General features: G+C 41.2%; 1 protein-coding gene across 9 annotated transcripts in view; it reads right to left on the reverse strand.

Moving 5' to 3' along the window:
- FGD4 (FYVE, RhoGEF and PH domain containing 4) overlaps positions 1 to 19,360 on the reverse strand; it is a 114,065-nt gene that overhangs the window by 69,884 nt on the left and 24,821 nt on the right. For 2 of the 9 annotated variants that reach the window (XM_066998340.1, XM_013173065.3), the window contains exon 2: positions 358 to 424. The exons of 2 other annotated variants lie outside the window; for them this stretch is intronic. Coding sequence is in view for 1 of the 7 variants with exons in the window: in XM_013173063.3 (XP_013028517.1) it covers positions 11,933 to 11,942 (10 nt within the window). In the remaining 6 variants the exon portion in view is untranslated. Of the gene's footprint in view, positions 1 to 357; positions 425 to 2,435; positions 2,544 to 3,759; positions 4,161 to 11,932; positions 12,024 to 19,360 lie in introns of those variants that run through there. 5 more of the 9 variants (XM_013173064.3, XM_048058704.2, XM_013173063.3 and 2 more) reach the window with 5 other exon arrangements.

Consider the following 19,360-nt stretch of genomic DNA (forward strand, 5'->3'; position numbering starts at 1 on the left):
AGCCTCAATCCTGACTTTAGGCAGAGGTCATGAGCTGAGAAGGCTCACATGATACAGCCCACACACAAAAGCATCCCTCTCAGTGACTAAGGGATAGACCATCATCATCACATCACTTCCAGTTCTGAGCTCCACTTTCCCAAATGTACTCAAGTATTTGCTCTGCTCAGATGTTCATCACAAAGTAAACAATTCTCATGTTTCTACCAGACTAAGTAGTATTTTTGTACTTTAGAGCAACTGGATGAACTGAACACCTTGGGAAAAAATGCCACTTCGAGACATTTGTTTGCTGGATCGCGGTCATTTACCCCCACCCTGTTCTCCTCCTAACTGCCAAGTCTGAGCAGTGATTACCTGGAAGGAATGTTTTCTGAAGTCATTTGCAGAACAGCTCTGAGCCTTCAGAGTCTTCAGTGAGACACTGCAAAGGACAGGACAAATGTACGTCTTTACTAAATGCAAGATCCCCAGAATGGTGTAAGAAAAAAAAAAAAAAAAAAAAAACACCAAAAACAAACTGCTCCAATTCACAGGTGTGTCATTACTCTGCATGTTGCCAGCCTCTCACATCCAGCCATGCATAAAGAAGAGCCTCACTGCACCGGTTTAGTATGGAGATCTGCTTTAGAACCAATTCAACAAATTTCATGTTTTCTAAAATCTGGCACAACAATTTCTAGTATCATCAAAAAAGTGTTAATGCCTGCATTTTGTCTCCACCCATACAAAGCATAAAAGATGCAAGGCCCTGTGAACAAACCAAGAGCGGCAGTGCTGTGTCAGCAGGTTTGTCTTCCCACATCCCGTATCCCGAGGACTCCATTATTCCATGGGAGCTGCAAAGAGAACAGTTTGTAAACAGGCACCCAGACTTTCCAAAACAGTGAGCTCTTCAAGGGGAACTGCAGGCTTTAATAGCAATGTACTGTGAGGAGACAGTACAGACCCTCAGCTTTTTATTGTTTTAACACTCAGAATACAGCAGTAAATGGCAGGAAAAAAGTGAATCAAACACTGAGCATGTTTAAAAGCTCTGCAAAGTAGCAGCCTGAAGACAATGTATAAATGAAAGCAAGTCATGTCAAACAGCATTCCACAGTCATGCGTCGAAGGAAAAGCAGAAAGACTTGTCTGTTTGAAGAAAACAATTGTGATCGTTTATATGCAAGCCAGCCTCCTGTATATTGACTCAGGATTCCAACATTTAGTGACAAGCCTCCCTGAAAGCTTGATATGTATATCTGTTATAAACAAAATCATGAAAAGCCCACTGTTTAATAGGTTGCATTCCTAAATACTATATACAGTTGGGAGTTCATTCAAAGTGCCTTTTTTGTGAGCTGATATACCAAAATTGAGCTTACCATCTTAAAATAATACCACTACTGAGTACAACACATCACCGTCTCTGCTGGCCCCCAAGACAGTATTTTAGAACAAATCTCCTTCAAGGGATCATGTAGCACATTACACTGACCCTTATTTGTTTGCATTACGCATAAACATCAGAGCTGATTGTAATAATCCACCAAAGATTAAAAAAAAAATCTTTAAAAAATAATTAATTTCAAACAGACATTTAACAGTTCCTCTGCTACATGGAAATGGGATGCCCACTATGAAAAGCCAGATGCTCAAATGGATTAAAAGAGTGTCTAGTCTTTAAATCCCATATCTGCAAAACAAAGCTGACCCAGTGACCTAAAGTAAAATTTAATAGTAAAAAATATGTATATTCAACAGCTACATATAAACCATTCAGAAAAGGAAATAAATATAAAAAAATCGTTTGCTCAAGACCATTTGGACCTTTACACAGTGCTTGTCAGAGAATAGAAGAAGCAGAGCTGGGGAATGCCAAGAGGAAAGTCCCCCTGTTTATTCTTGGAAAAAGGTTTAGCAAAGGCAGTGGAAAAGCAAGCTTCTCAGCACACCACCAGCTTAGCAATCAGGAGAAATCACCTCCAGAAGGAGTATACAAGACATTACCTTTATGTCAATATGATCATAGCTTTCTGTGAAGACTTGCCAATGAGCCAGTAATTCCCACCCATGGCCCCACAGCTACCTTACCAGAAACCAAACAGAGAACAGAAACACATCCCACACCAGCTCCAGGATAACTAACCCTGGGGTGGTTACCCTTCCCTCCCGATGGCTCTCAGCAAGCTTCAGCCTAGCTTCTGAAGGGTGAAAGTCTGATCTCTTCCCAAGCACAAAAGCCAATCTGCCCCCTGCGCTCTCTCTAACAACGCAATTACAGACGTGCAACTGGCACGTGTGAACAAGTCCACTGCAGCCCATTAAAAGCACATTTGGCATAAATCACCCGCTCCAATGGCAACAGAATGCTTAAATTCTGAAGAAGGAAGGCGTTAAAAAGAAATCTTTTAAATCACAAGGGTGAGGCAGCCTGCATTGAGAAGACTCACCCAGTTCCACCAACGTGCACAAGGAACATCTGAAAGGACTTCAGGCACATACACCAGGCTCCCATGGGCATAAGAAAACCTCATATACACCCAACAGTTCTGAGTACTCAAAGAAATGGGGAAAGAAAAAACAAAAAAAACCTCAGCCCCTCTCTTCCTCTCTCCTCCCCCCTGCTTTTGTTAGGCACAAGGACTTGTGAAGCCTCTTGTAGGTTAAAAATTTGTCATAGTCAACTCTGTTGCAATAGCAACTTATTAACCACATTGGGAACTTTTCTCCCAGACGCCAATGCACTGACATTTTAAGGGCACAAAGCAGAGGGCAAAATTAGGACTGACACAGTTTTAATTAAAAGCCTCTAGCAGTATCCTCCCCTGTACCAAATAAAAATGGCAGTCCTGCCAAAAGGGATGCAGTGTAAGAGCTTTATTTGAAATGGGAAAGCCCCTACTAAAAATATCTGCTGCTGTAACATTTTATGTATGTGGTGTACAATAGAGCTCTAAGGAGTCAATTTCAGTGCCCCTTGTTTAACACTATAATTTGAACTGCACACAAACATTCATCGTGCATTTATGGAAAAAAAAAAATAATATACCTAGAGCATAACAAACATGGCTTTTAGAAGACACAAAAGCCTTACAAGCATACTCTTCTGATTTGCGTTCCTTTCCATGAAATCCTCCCACCAAAACAGCCCAAATATTTGCAGAACATCCTGAAAAACTTGTGAAAAGTCTCGGTACAATTAAGCTATATGAGAGGAAGACTCCAAAATTTTTGGTCAGTTTGCGAGTTGGAAGCAGGGGCAAAGGGTGGGAGCTAAGAGTGAAAAACCTGCTACTGCATTCTGCTTACCTTACACTGCTTCCTCCGAGCAAACTGCACAAAACACCCCAAAGGTCTATTGTACCACTGGCTCTGCTTCAGCCCCATCTCTCACCCGTCATTCCAGTATGAGAAACAAAACACTTATTGCATCCAAAGGAAAATAAAAATCACTCAGACAAAAAGCAATCAACATGAAGAGGCATGTAAATCAAACGGATTTGGCAGCGAACAGCATTTCATAAAGACAAGAGATATGAATTGCTTCATTTGTGTCAGTTTGACCAGTTATTGTTCTGACTTACTACTTTAATGACCCCAAATTAAACTGCTTGAACTGAAACAGAGAAACAGAAATCTTTAAAACACAGCCACCCCCCCTCCCCGTTGCACTCTTAACAATAAGCACTATTACCATGGTACTATCGTCCTTAAATCATAAATACATCGCCCCCATTAAAAATTAACTGAACACATTATGAATTTAGCACTGACCTTACAAAAAGCCGCATTTACTCCTCTTGGCTAGAAACCATTAACAGTTTGGGCAAAATCCTTTTATGTGCTGCTCCAGCTCGCTCATTCAAGCCTTCCATTACCACACTCCATTGCAGATAATTGCAGCCAGCACACGCTCCCCTGCTTGTGCCGGTTCCCAACCCAGCACGGATAATCACATTCCAGCGGGGAGCGAACAGATGGCAGCCTCCATGGTAACCAGTCCTTCCCAGCTAGTGGGAGCACTGGGAGACTACCGGGGAGCAGGCAACAAGGGCTCTTTGTGCTTCAGCCTCGCAGATCCGTCAGGAAGGGAGAGCCAGCTCGCGGCGCTCACTGGGCATGCCTAGCAGGTGCCCTGCCTTCGCAGGCAGGCACGGAGCACCTTAACAAAGCTCTCCGCCAGGTTTAACCTTGACGCTGCCTGGGCCCGTGCCACGCCAGGGAATAAGGGGCGTAAAGCACACGCTAAGATGGAGGCGGGGATAGCAATTATTTTCGTGTGTTTATAAAGCATGGAAGGGTTCAGAGAAATTAACTGGGGGCACTTTTCCCCTTAACAAGATTATTTTCTGAAAGAAGGCTTATTTGCCTTGAATGGGAGCCTCCTGGACCCTGCAAGAGCGCTCCCAGAGCATCCTATAAACTCCCAGTTTGGGTTTTAGCCACCAAGAATTGACCAATTCCTTGCTTTTGGTCTCACAGCTGCTGAGGTTTATCTGCTCCTGCATCTGCCAAGGCTGATGCTGATTCAGCAGGCAGAAGCCGCTGTTTCTCTGCTGTGCATCCAGGCTGCCAGCGGGGGTGTGGCTGGAAAAGCTTTATTTATTTATTTAGCCTCAAAGCTGTACCTGAAACCACAGCTCTCACCGGACCAGATCTCACACCGCTACGCACTCCAGCAGTGGTGTGCACCGACTCAGCACGTAGCCAGATTCCCACACCCCTCCTCCGGGGAAGAGAAGGAAGTGGGTTTTCAAGACCAACCAGCAACAGTCCTGTCCACAAAATAAGAACAGCTACAAAAGAACACAGGCTTTACTTACCTGTGAGTTGTACAGGACCTCATCCCAAAATATTTAAGGTCCTACTCCTGGATGTGAAAAGCACACTGTGCAGTAGCCCATGGACTGAATGTGCTGATATTCAACTTTTCTCTCCCTCGCTCTCGAAGCCACGCAAGGCATATGACTAACAGTGCGTCAAAAGTCTGTGGGTAACTTTATTTAAAACTGCCAAATTTGGACTTCAAGTTCCTACATGCTAACTTAGGCCTGGCAAGTTACTCTTTTGAGGAAAAGAAAATGGTTTCATTTCTCCGCTAATGACACCTTTGATCTTGTAGCTGGTCCTGCAGGGCAGCACTGGTTCCTACAGAAAGACACAAAACCCTGCACCAGAATCCCCCATCACAAAGAAGCTCATCTGTTCCTGTGGGTGACTCCAAGCAGATATCAATGATTTTCTTCCCCCTTTAAATTTTCAGTTTCCCTCTGCCTCACTGCGTAAGGAAGGTAGTTCTGTTTCACAAGCGCAGTTAAGTTTTTCTTACACTGATAAGAGACCCCACTACTACATGGCTAGTGCTGGAAGCCTCTCCGATGATCGCGGCCAGAGCCCCACTGGTGAGGTGTTGCACCCACCCACGGGGCCATCCCCACAGCCAAGCCAAGCCTGGCAGCCAAACAGCACCCAGCCTTGGGAAGGGACTCACACCACTCACAGGTGACAGACGAGGAAGAAAACCTGGGTCTGCCAACTCCCACTCCAGGGCTATCAGATCATTGTGCCTCACACCGTTCCTTCCCACCCGCTGCTCCCATCTCCTCCCGGCACCACGGTGTGCGCTCGGGGCTGTGCATGTCACTTTTCATTTACTCTCACGTTGTCAAAGATGGAAGAAAAACCTCTCAATGCATTTTCTGCTTCTAAATAAGCCATTTTTACATCACCAAAAACATCTTGATCAAGTATGGGCACCAATCCTACTCATCCACTGCCAACAAAGGTAAACTAATGTAAGGAAGGAAGCCAATTTCCTATTTAATTTGCCAAATATTAATAATAAAAACTTTTCAGTGTTTAAGCGTTATGAAACGCGTAACATTTCTCGCTTTTTCTCTTAAAAGTAAAGAACATGGCTCAAAAAAAGAGTTTTATATATTTGTCTATTTTATGTATTTATGCATTTCTGGAAAAATAAAATGTAGCAATTTCAGTTCTTGGCAAACACACTGACTTCAAAATTACCGAGGTTCCAGTTCAGTTTTAGTCTTTTTTCCTTAAGGAGAGACCTCATGCAAAGTATTTTTTTTAGATTTATGTTAATTCTGACTGCTTAAAAAAATCATTACTGAAATACTGCAAACAACTTGGGCGTCAGAAAACCCATTCCAGACACTGACATAATTTCTCAAGCTGTACTTCTACAAGTACTAGTTGTACTCACCACAGAAGGATTGCTAGCAGAATAGAGGGCAACAACAGTCAATATCCACTTAATTTTTTTTTAATTCTTAAGTCTAATTTTAAACAGTTTTAACAAGCTAAACGCAATGCTCATCACAAAAAAGGTAATAGGGGGCACTATAAATCTTGGTAGAAGCAATAGGTAAGTTACATGCAGCAATATTAAAAAGAACCCTCTGCATATTTGACAAATATTTAATTTAAACTGCTTGAAATAGAGACAGGAAAACAGCACATTCAGAATGCTTTTGAGGAGAAATGGGAGGATGGAAAGGAAACATACCCATCTCCCTTTATTCTTTAGCCCCATCTGGGCCAGAGTTCAGTAATAAATTGGTTTTACTCAGAATGCGTCAATGAAAAATGAGCAACATATTGACATCCTGTGTCCTGAATTTATTTCATTGAAGGGTATCCCATAAAGGGAGTGTCTTTTATAATGATGACGCCATGTACACTTCAGCTTTTTCCAGTCCCAGACGCCATCTGATAGATGGAAACTTTGGTATTTTACTGAAGTTGACTGAGACTCAAACTGGATTTTAGAACTGTATGTTATTTAAATAGGATTTTTTTTGACTGAGGAAAACCTATTAATCCAAAATCAATCACATGAGTTTAGAATAATGTATGTTATTAACCTGAGAAAAATATTTAACAGGTGTTAGTCTCCATTCTCTGTGGAAGACCTAAAAGCTGTATTTATAAAGCGAACCACTGCATTTAGGTAACCAACAGCAGGCCTCACACGTGCTTGGTTTTGAACTTTTGCCCATTTCTCATACCTGTTTTTACAGTTTTACTAAAAACACCCTGTAAGTCCTGGCAGTGGTGTCAACGTAAGTTAGTGCCAGAGATAAAACACTACAATAGACCATTGATCCACTATCACCTGTTTCTGAAAAGAAAGATAATTTTTTAACTCTTCAATGTGAACTTAATTTTATAATTAATGTTCTAAACAGGGGGATACAGCTGTGCATTTCATGAACATTTGTAACTTTGGTGAGGAAAAAAACCAACTATCCAACATACCAGAATGTAACATATAACTTTAAAAGGCATAAGCATACTTTAAATTCTCACACTTGCTTCAAAAGAGGAGGAATACCTTTTGTGAAAAAACTCAATGGTATAGTAAGTGGTAAGTCTGGTATATTATCGTTGAGTAATACCTTCAACATAACATATATACATTTCTTTTAACTTGACAGCATATAGTATTGAGGAAGTTCACTTTAAGGGAAGTAGGATGTCTAACTTTTTAAGAGTATAAAAAAATTATGCGTGTAAGCAATTGTAAGGGCCAAAATTCACAAGTTTTCTTTTTACTCATCTACAATACAAAAACTTCCAAGATTCAGCATTTTTGGTGATCAACATAGAAGGGGTAAGGCTCCCACACTGGTCCTTTAAGATTCCTTTGTGCAACAGTGATGCTCTTCCAATCCTATCTCAATTGGCTCTCTTCCCAAATTGTACCACTGTACTTTGCAGAAGGAAAGCAATGAATTAAACCTTGCTGACAGCAAGTACTTTCTCAGCAGCACCTCTACAGATATAAAACACTCCCCTTACTTCCCAAGTGTTTCCAGACCCCATGGTTTCCAGTCAGCACATGCTTCCTGAAAGTCACAAAAGCAGCAAGACTATTGAGTTTCCTCTTTTCTCACACCGTGCTCCACAGACTTGGAGCTGCACATGTTGGAGATGAGAGAAGAGGCAGCAACTGTTTTTGTTGTTAAGACCACTATTTGATTAAGTGTTTTGAGTGATAAACATTTCCCTTCCAAACTGTTACTGCTTATAAAAGCAGGATTCACAATAGGAAGACAAGCTAACTCCTTCTCACCAGTTCAGTGACATGGACCGTCTCCAGTCTCTGCAGCAAATCATTCTTCCAAAGGTTACAACAGCTGTTTATGTGGATGTTTATTTTTGGCAGCTATCATTAAAGGACAACAAAGAAACATGGACAGAGCTCACGCTAGGCCATCTTAGTGACCCACAAGCATTTGGTATGCAAGCCTGAAAGTTATTATTCCTTCACAGGCTGTCCTACAGCACAGCTTTCAACTTAGGAAATTATTTTTTTTTTTTTTTTTTTACGGAAGAAGAAAAGTCACGACTTCCACTGTTATGTCTCCAAACACCTAAGAGCAGCACCAGCCCAATACACTGAAACACTTATTCCATTATCTGCAAGTTCTTTAGTTTCCGAATACTTTAAGGCACCTCTCCCACCGAGCTGTATCAGTTGTGTCTTCAATTTAGTAATATGCCTGTAGGGACGGATGTTGGCTTTTTTCTTTAAAGCCAACAGCAAATCATATCTATAGATATGATTTATAGAAAGCCAATTAAGAAATAATAATTTAAAAAGCCAATCAAAAAAAATCCACTTGCCAACCCAAAAGTCTGAGATTAGAACAATTTCTTGGAAATTGCTAAGCACAAAGCAACAGTTACTTTAATAAGTTTGGTTCTATAAACAATGATTATTATTTTAATATCAACAGTAGAAAGCAGTGCAAGCGAGAGTTTTTAAGGAGAACATACAATAGCACAGCCTCCCTGAAGAGGACTCAGCAGCTCAGGCCTAGCACACAGAAGGCATGAGACAGCTCATACTGGTGGTACCCAGAAGCAAGAGGTCTGGAGCTTGTTTTGCAAGACGTACATGAACAGAGGGGAAAAGGGACAGATAACATCAAGGGACTTACATTACAACAACAGAATAAACTGACACTAACACTTTCCAATCCATCTGCATTCAAAAAAAAAAAAAAAAGCAAGAGGAACGACAAAAGCAGCACTGGATTTTTGCTGAAAACTCAGTTTATCAAGGCAAGACAATTCAATCTGGTGTCTGGAAGGGTCCAACAACAGGGCACAGCAACCAGCAGACATGCCTGATTATTTCTGCAATTGCATAAAGCGTTTCCATGGAAAAGCAGCAGCCTTCTGGTTTGACACATTCAGTGTCTGACAACCAAGCCAGCCAAAGCTCAGACATGCAAGGCTCGAAGAGAGATCACAGGCGGCTCTTTGGACGGGGTTGTGAGCAACGTGGGACTAAAACCAGCTCTGGGGGAGCAGCTGACCCCAGGGGTTCTGCCCGATGTTCTTTATTTACCGGTTAAGATCCCAGTGAAAGCAGAACAGACATGCAAGTAGCACATGGGTGGGAAGCATGGCCATGGGACCTTCCTCTCTCCTTAGGCTTTACTGAAGAGTTTCTGAGAAGCCTGGATGGGAACCAGAGGACAGCTGGGCTGCTGTGGCTTGGAAAAGTCCCGCCAAAACTCATTTTTGCTCTTTAGAAATTAAACTTGGGAAGAAAATAAGTCGTTGTAACTGCAGAACTTCAGCTGATGCTTCACAGAGGCAATCTGAGGTACAGCTGGAGCAGTGGTGCTCGAGCTGCACTAAATATTGCCTCAGCACCCTCATGCCTTAGCCCATTACAGGTGGCTAACCTATTAGTGGCAAAGAACCCAGGGAAACAAAATATCTTAAAATGCATTTAGCAGACGCATTCATATAATACACTTTGATTCCATTCAAATTCCTCTCCAAACTCATCAGGCACTGATCTGTCACAGGCTTCTAAGATTGAGAAACACCTGCGCTAGATCCAACACAAACACTTCTCCGAGCCATCCATAACAGTCCTCTGACAAAGCACCAGATTAGTTTTTACAAAAACACCTTCCTTTTCCATCGCCTGAAGCTCCTCCAGCGGATCAACATATCAGGCAGCTGCCTAGGAAACCCACTGTGGTACTTACTCAGGCCGTGGCGGAGAACGTCCTGAGTCCCCTGTCCCATCCCAGCCCACAGGGATCAGCTCCATTGCCAGCACAAGGAAAACCAGCAGTGCAGGATTTACTGGTAGCTGCCACAGCCACACCACCGAATGCCAAAAATTCCACCCACATCCCATACCAGCTTACACAAGTGAGTTTGTTTGTTTTTTTTTTTTTTTTTTTTTAAAAAGCAACCCTGTTTTACAGTACTGCTTAGGCTGACAGCAAGTACACATTACACTGCTGTCACCCAAAATATTCCTGTGGTTTTATTTTGTATGTGTGTCAACGGCTCAAAACTCCCAATGCAGTCTACCCCTTCCCAAAAGGATGAGCAACCAACTCTGCAGCTGGAGGAAAAAAAAAAAGAAGTGAAGGTTTTGGAAGAGACTACATAAACAAGTCTGAAGAATACTGGGGGGTCTTGATCACTGCTGGGGTTTCCATCCAGGCAGACCCATGACAGATATAGAGCATTAAAAGCACACAGCAAGAAAACACAGGTCATCTCTTTCAGATTATTTTCAATATAAGTAATAGGTTTAGTATAGCTTACTACTGTAAAGCATTTTGCTTGAGACAAGGATATCATGGAGGTTTGTACTTTTACTACTGACATATAGTACAACAAAGAGGGAGCAATAGCTTTCAGGGATTTTATTCATTTGCTATAATGTGGGGAAAGAAAGGATATTGGCACACAGGTCACTCCCATTCCTTGAAAAATCTAGACTTCTTATAATTCGTCATTAATGCAAAAGTTCTCAGTACACATAAGGATACAGAAAAAAAAATGAACAAAATCTATCAAGATGTACATATAAACAAAGATTCCAAACCCCAAACCCCCTATACATTCCAAGAAATTAATAGTGACTGATACCGATACATACAGAACAGAACTAATAAACTGACCTTGCACACTAAAAAAATTTTTGGAATCAAAACTTTTTAGCTCAAAAGTTTCATTTACTGTCTTTGCTATAAACACTGATGAGCTCATTGGGTCAAAAGACCATCCACTACAAAGTGGATGAATATTTAACAGCATCTCTATGTCCCTCAAGTAATACAAAATAGTGCAAATGTTGCGTATGTATACCTATGCATATACATTATATATGTACACTACAGTGAAATACTCTTTATTCAGCTTATGTTTACATTTTAAACAGCTAGAATATAGGCACACCAGTAGATACAAGTATTATCTAAATTTCAAGTTTGAGAGAAGAGACTACTTGGTGATGCACTGCTAGCTAATGATGTGGGTGGGCTGAAGTAGCATTCATCCCCCAATCCCACACCCACATCAAACATCACTAATCCCAGACTGCGTGTGACAGAAAAATAGGAAGGAAAAGGCAGAAAAGTGACAGAAAATAGGCTCAAATTTGAACAGAAACCCATCGTGTGCTGTGAGGAAGGTCACGAGGTTCTACTTCTCACTGCAGTGATAGCTGCCTTTGATCAGTGCTCTCATGTTCTGCTTCCGTTGCTGCTCATCCATGCGATGAGAGTTCAATTCAGAGCAACTGCCCCAGTTTTCAAAGCCCTCGGACACTGACAGATTACTTCTCCTTCCTCAGTGACAGCGAGAAACAAGCATTCTTCTTGTTATTAGCAGAAAAACTATGCCTAGGCTACAAAACACACTCCTACAAGGAGAAGCTTGATCACAGGCTAGAACAGATCCTATTTGACTCCTGCTGTCCTACAATGCTTCAAGAGAGATCCAATATCAGCTACAGGCCAGGATGAGAAAGCTATGTATATCTTTACTTTGAGATATTTCGGAGACTATCCTCCAGGTCAGTAATTCACATCAAAAAGAGTGAGCTATTAAAAACAAAAAGGAAAAAACAAAAAGGCAAAAAGAGAAGTCTACTTACAGCTACCCATGCCTTATATTGGAACGCCATTACCATGAACAGAACTCCTTACATTCCAATGTTTTGGTGCAAGTAACTCTGCCCATCTAGGAGGCAGTCTTTAAACTGGGCTTAGAACAAGCATTATCAACTTATATAAAAAAAGGAAGCTCTGGATTTCATAACTCACTGACATATCCCAGGAAACACGCAACAAGAAATATTTCAACACACACTAACAGACTAACAGCAGATTGTGCGAGTGGGCACATAAGTCAGAGCAAATGTTTCTTTAAAAAGAAAAAAAATCCTTACAGGTTAAGATTCACTTGCCTCAGTACTGCCAATAAGTAGAATCCTATAGCTATGTTCTATCCCACATTATCTGAGTTACAGTCTAATTGCATCTTGAAGAGTTTAAGAGCCCTCATTTATTAAGAAAATGATGGACAACTCTGGCTATGCAAAATGACTGTCACTCTGTGTGTAAGGGGTTCTGTGTTTTAGATTGTGAAGAACTATAAACACCCAAATAAATACAGAGAAAGGATTTGTATAAGCTGCTTCCACTTATAGTCTCACTACTGTTGTCATAGTAGTATCATGTCTAGCAGTAAGTTATTATCTTTCAGTATCAGAAAACTCATAAATATGACAATCATGTAAGTTGCATTTGGTGCTCTTTCATTTTTCATTTCAGGCCCAGCCAGCATGGGTTTGTGAAAGACAAGTGCTGCCTGACCAACCTCATCTCCTTCTATGACCAGGTAACACTCTTGGTGGATGAGGAAAAGCCTATTGATGTAATCTACCTAGGCCTTTGACATAGTCTCCCACAGTATTCACCTGGAGAAGTTGGCAGCCCATGGCTTGGACAGGTACAGTCTTTGCTGGGTTAAAAACTGGCTTGATGGCTGGGCCAGGGGAGTAGTGGTGAACAGTGTGAAATCCAGCTGGCAACCAGTCACCAGTGGTGTTCTCCAGGGGTTGGTCTTGGGGCTCATCCTCTTTAATAACTTTATTGATGACTTGGATGAAGGAATTGAGTGCACCCTCAGTAAGTTTGCAGATGACACCTACCTGGGGAAGTGTTGATCTGCCGGAGGGTAGGAAGACCCTGCAGAGGGACCTGGATGGGTTGGATCAATGGGCAGAGGCCAATGGGATGAGGTTCAACGTGGCTAAGTGCCGGGTCCTGCACTTTGGTCACAACAACCTCATGCAATGCTACAGGCTTGGGCCAGAGTGGCTGGAAGGCTGTGCAGAGGAAAAGGATCTAGGGGTGCTAGTCGATACTCACCTGAACATGAGCCGGCAGTGTGCCCAGGTGGCCAAGAAGGCCAATGGCATCCTGGCTTGTATCAGGAACAGAGTAGCCAGCAGGACCAGGGAAGTCATTGTCCCTCTGTACTTTGCTCTGGTGAGGCCACACCTCAAGTGCTGTGTTCAGCTTTGGGTCCCTCAGTACAAGAAGGACATCAAGGCTCTGGAACGTGCCCAGAGAAGGGCTATGAATCAGGTGAAGGGCCTGGAACACAAGTCCTGTGAGGAGTGGCTGAGAGAACTGGGGTTGTTTAGTCTGAACATGAGGAGGCTCAGGGGAGACCTTGATGCTCTCTACAACTCCCTGATAGGAAGTTGTGGGGAGCTGGGGGTCGGTCTCTTCTCGCAGATAATTAGTGATAGGACTAGAGGGAACGGCCTCAAGTTGCACCAGGGGAGGTTTTACCGTACAGTAAAGAAGAGAACCAAATGGATAAAGGTTTGCAAAAAGGAATTCCCCCCTACATGGTAAGGGTCCCCACAAAACAGAGCACTTCAGAAAAGGCTGAAATAAGAAGACTCTAGTAACATCCACTAGAGTACCATCTTCTCAAATTCGTTTTTGAAAACAGAAAGAACTATCAGCTAAAACAACATTCTGAGCATGTGTGTACTGCACTATTGCTTTATGAAGTATGAAAACTTGGATTTCAGAAAATTGTCATTTTATGATCAGCACATAAGATAACTAAGGAAATACACGAATGGATGAAATTTTAGGAGACCACAGAATCTAGTGCTCAGTCCTGAAGCACACTGAGTATGCTTAGTCCGTCCCAGGAAGATGGCTATGACAACGCTACATCATCACATGCATGCACTACACCTACCTCAGTCTAACAGAAGAGAAACAACAACACAGTGCAGCCAGACAGTTCAGCTGGTGAATTTGTGAATTGTCTATTAACAGGCCTTCACTAAGAAAGCCATCTGATGGTACTAACATAAGTCAACCATTTTCTCCTGCTACTGGCTGAGCTAAGATCCTCAGCATTCCCAGTCAAATTGGAGTTTAAACATCATCATCTTCAACACCATCCACTATTTCACCCAGAAACCCTCCTAACCTTCAAGCCCTGTAGCTAGTCATTAAAAGTTCTGTATGAATTATAGCCACGGTTTTGGTCATGTTTGTTCTACTAATCTCCTCCTACTTTAACAGCAGACAGTGAATTTTTATATTCTATTTCTTTCTATAACCTGAAATTGCAGGAAGAAGTTGTATCTGAACAGAAATTAAAGAAACCACCATAAAATTCTGCTTTTCGTTTTGCAGGGTTACATTTGATTTAAGCCCTGTAATGATTAAGAGTGATTGCTATCATCAACAAAAGGAGTGACTGCATCTGACAGTCTACAAAGAGCACTTATTCATCCAGACCATGATTACCTAGAATATAACAGCATTATATCATATGTTACACTGCCATACATTTTAACTCTTATTATTTTATAGAAGGCTTAATATAACTTTAACAAACAAATAATGATTAAGGCTGTACCCTATAACAGTAATTTTTCTGTCTCCTCCTATTTCTATTGCTTCGGTAAACCATCATCATGTAATTTTAAGGTAATCCCGTACTATGATGGTACACAGTATAGAGAAATCTCTCATCTAACGAGTTTCAGATTGAGTTATTAATCAGTCAATCTATTCTGTAACAAGTAAAGACTTTAATAAGTTGTGACGTTCATACCTGGAAGCTACAGAACTGACAGAAAGGAAACCCCAGAATAGATTTTTAGTTCAGTCTTACATGATTGAAAGCAAGTAATCTCCAAAATGCATCTACTCCTCAATTCAGAGGAAGATTTAGCACATCCAAATTTAAGACAGAGTCAGACCAGAGGCATCTACATTTGGGATTTATCAAAAGCGATGCTAAAAATGGACATAAATACTTCATTTGACTCCACATAATTTAGAAGCAGTGGGAGACACTGCCAAACTGACCGTGTGTTCCTCTGCACATAATATACATTCTATGCATTTGCCACCTTCCTATAAAGCAGCAGCTGGCAGAAACACCTCTGTTGCTCACTGACTGGAGAGAGAGACTACTCAATATTTTATTTCGAAAAGGAAAATGCAACTATTTTGTTGTCACCAAGAACTCAGGAAATGCTAAAGTAATAGCTGAAAGACTCCAGTCAGAGTTATTTAGACTATGAGGACACCGTAAACCACAAGAAGCCATACTGTCTTCCTCAGAAATTTCTGGAGATTTGGGGGATTACGTTGTTTAGATTTGGGAGCAGAAAGATCTGAGAAGTTCTCTTAAGGGATACACAGTAAGCCTACGTAAGTGCAGTACATGATGGTAAACATCCTTGCTATTTTCCCTTCCCCCTTCAACAGCATACATCTTCACTCAATATTGAAGCTAAAGTGTGCTAAGGAACTGTATTTTAGGAAGACTACCAAATGCTAACTGAAAACAAGCAAAAATGGTGTGAGCGTTCCGAGAATTGTTGCTATGTTCACACCACAGTCTCTCCCATTTCCAGAGACAGAACAATAGCCAAGTTTAATTATATTCAATAAGCCTTTTTTTTTTTTTGAATAAGCAACCAAGATGAATGAATATTCCCTTTTTCTGTTGTTTTATACACTACTTCACAACTAGGAGACAAGGTATTCTGGAAACAGTGGCTTGGCAGAATTTTAGACTCATCTACTCAGCATCCAATTTCAGTAGAATAGCCAATAAGAAGAAAAAACCCATGAATTTCTGGTAACAAATGAACTTCATACAGTCCACCTCAATTTGCAATCAAGGAAAGTAAAGGAAAAGAGGAGCTGGAGAACACAGACATGCTCATAAGTCCAGGAAGTTTGCTTTTATTTCAGAGGATGTTAGTTTGTGGGTTTTTTGTTTGTTTGTTTGTTTGTTTTGCTCTTGTTGCTGCTTTTTTTTTGGGAAGTGAGGGTGGGGAGGAAGGTGTCTGTAAACAAGCCAGGCCCTGCACAGTTCCTAGCAATCACGTTCAAGTCACATCAGGTTGCCGGTGTCTGACTGTCCTTACACTTGTACATTCTGTATGCATCCATTTGATTTAAAAAGGTAAATTATATTAATCAGTCATAGCACACAACATTTTCATGCAGAAAGAGCCAAGAAAACTGAAAATAGTCCACAGAGCTGAACTACCTCAAAAACTCTTTACTCTTGTCAAAGTTTTATTCCCCCATGGCTCTGACTCACTATTTTAGAGTGCCAACACTGCTACTTACTCTTTAGCTGCTTCCTACTCTTTCTATGGTTCAGCTCATCCTCGCTATTACTTTGAAATCAGTTACACCCATAAAGAAATACTACAGCCTAGAAGAGCACCATGTTCTACACTCACACCTTTATTAATAATAAAGCCTCTACAAACCACACAAAGAAAAAAGTTGGTTTTGCCTTTTCCAAGGATTTCTTTAATCTTTTCTGCATGAGCCTTGCACAGATTTATGGTATTGCAATATGCCTTAGACATTTGTCAGAAATAGATTGTTGATCCTTTCTATCAATTACCATGACCAGGATGGAGATGGCAGGTGGGGAAAAAGGATGACTTTTTAGCTCTTCCAGAACCTAAATTACTTATCTGTGTGGTGATATTCTCACAAAACACTTTCAAAGCAGATGCCTGAAGTTGGGCAATCAATTCAAAAATCTAAATAACTAAATAACTGACACCAAATAACTGACATGAGCATTTGCTGCTTGCATTTGAGGAATCCCCTTTTGCAAGATCTGGCTCATAGAGCACATTATCATCTTCTCTGGCATTTTATTTTATGTACCTTTCCTTCTAGGATACCTAGAAGGAAAAATGACTGTTCAAGAAGGAATGTTATATTCAAACTATGTTTCCTTCAGTACAGACTATCACAGTAACCAGAAGATGAAGGAAGGCCTCTCAAAGTATAGTAGCATCTATTGTATGATATATTCAATGAATATATAATTGAATAACTTCCCTACAAAATGAGGATGTGGAAGGGGGAGGAGGAGGAAAGTTTTGTGCAGCTAAGGTGCCGGACTAGAGAGAGCTTGAAATATTACCACAACACTCTGTACGGTTTCTTTTGCTATGCAAGACACAGAAGTTCGTGCTTCTTTCTTTCCTGTAGGAGGCAGTCACAATTAATTCATGTTTACAATAAAACAGCAATGACAAAGACTATCTCGGTATGCACGCACTTTCAGTACAGCCTCTCCTGTAAGATGTGTTCTTATTGTCCTGCATATGTAAGACAAGTCACTCTTCTATGTGCCAGTGCGTATTATTGAATGCAGTTAAATAAAAAAAAAAAGATTGAAAACTACTGTATTTTGGGGGTCATTTATATTTTCAGCCAAGCATTCAGGCGTCTATACTCTGATAAGCCCACCTCCAAATCACAACAGTTGATCAAAGAAATGTTGTCAGACCCCATCTGGTTCAAGTCCCTCCCTCCCCTACCTCAGTTTGTGAAGTAATTTAGTTGTGAAGGAACCTCAAAGGTCATCTGGTCCAATGCCCTGCTCAGAGTAGAACCAGCTTAGATCAAATTGCTCGAGGCCTTCCCAATTGACTTCCAAGTATCTGCTCGTTATGGGCACCCATTTCAGCATTTCACTACTCTGATGCCAAATTTCCCACCGCCATGTGCAGTTAAAACTTCCTTAGCTGCAGTTGTGTCTGCTGTCTCTGTTATCTCCATACACCCCCATTAGGGGTCAAAAAATAGTAAAAAATAACACTGTAGATGTCTCTCTTCTGGACAAATCCAGTTGTATTGAGCTAGTATGTCATATGCTTCAGCCTTTATAACCTCAGGGCCTTCCACTGGACTTGCTCCAGTTTCACAGTACCTTCCTTGCACCAGGGAGCCCAAAAACAGACACAGTGCTCCAGGTTTGGTTTGATAGGTACAGAGCCATCATTGTAATAACCACTTTACTTGACCTAACGCAGTTGGTTCTGTCTCACCACAAGGGCACACTACTGACTCACATACAACTTCTTCACCAGTTCCCCACATATTTTTCCACAGTGCTGCTCTCCAACCACCAGCCTGTCTTATTGTCCAGAGATGATCCATACCAGGTACTAACATTTTTATTTGCCCATGATGGCCTGCAGGAGATTTCTGCCAATCCATCTGTCCAGCCTGACAAGGTCCTTCTGAACAGGATCCCTACCCTACTCGTATCGACTACTCTGCCTCCATTCAACATCATCCACAAACTTGCTGAGGATGCCCTCCTTCCCATTGTCCAGCTAGTTAATTGTCATTAAGATGGAACAGCGTCAACCCCAGAATTAATCCAGGAAAAAGGAATTACTGTTTTCCTGTCTTCCAGGCAGTATCTGTAAACTGGCTAGCCTATCATCTGAACAGTGTCTTCCAGAGAATGACTGAAATTGCTTTGGGAGCCAGAATCATCCCCAGAATCACTCTTACCACCTTGTCCCTACCCAAAGAACAATATTTCATGAAATATAAGCACAGCAGGATAAGGTGGCTCCTCCTCCAAACTCAAATACCACAATATAATCCTAAATTACTTTACTCTGAATATTATTTAAAATATAATAATAACATCAACAGTGATTGTTACCTATTACACTTCATCTGCTGAGTTTCTTGTGTTTCTTAAGCCTTTTCCTGCCCTGAACTGTTTGTGTATAGGACAGAAAGAAAACAAACAAGAAAGAGCCAAGAAGAACCTTGCAAAACTGCTTTGGTGGGTTTCTTTCCCAAAGGGTACACTGAGGAGCTGGATATCAGTAACCTTATAGAAGGGCAAGGATTTTTACATTTTTGTTGTACAAAAGCATTGCACAACTATTTGCATGAAAAAAGTATGGACACACTAAATGTCAAATTGACATTTTATGTTTGGGGTCTTTGACTTTTATTCAGTGGTGAAAGGGGTAGGGAACAGGAGGAAGCAGGAAAACCTAAACAATGACAATACCAATATATTATTATTTGCAGAAAATAAGTTTGCAGAGAAGTTCCATGGATGACATGCACCACCACAACCTTGGACCTTAGCTGAAGTCATAAGCAATTTCTCTGGAATACCACGTGACATAAATAGACAACTGCTAAGATACTTCACAAAACAATGCAGTTCATAC

This window comes from Anser cygnoides, chromosome 1 (genome assembly GCF_040182565.1).
Source record: "Anser cygnoides isolate HZ-2024a breed goose chromosome 1, Taihu_goose_T2T_genome, whole genome shotgun sequence".
In the NCBI taxonomy this organism is placed as follows: Eukaryota; Metazoa; Chordata; class Aves; order Anseriformes; family Anatidae; genus Anser; species Anser cygnoides.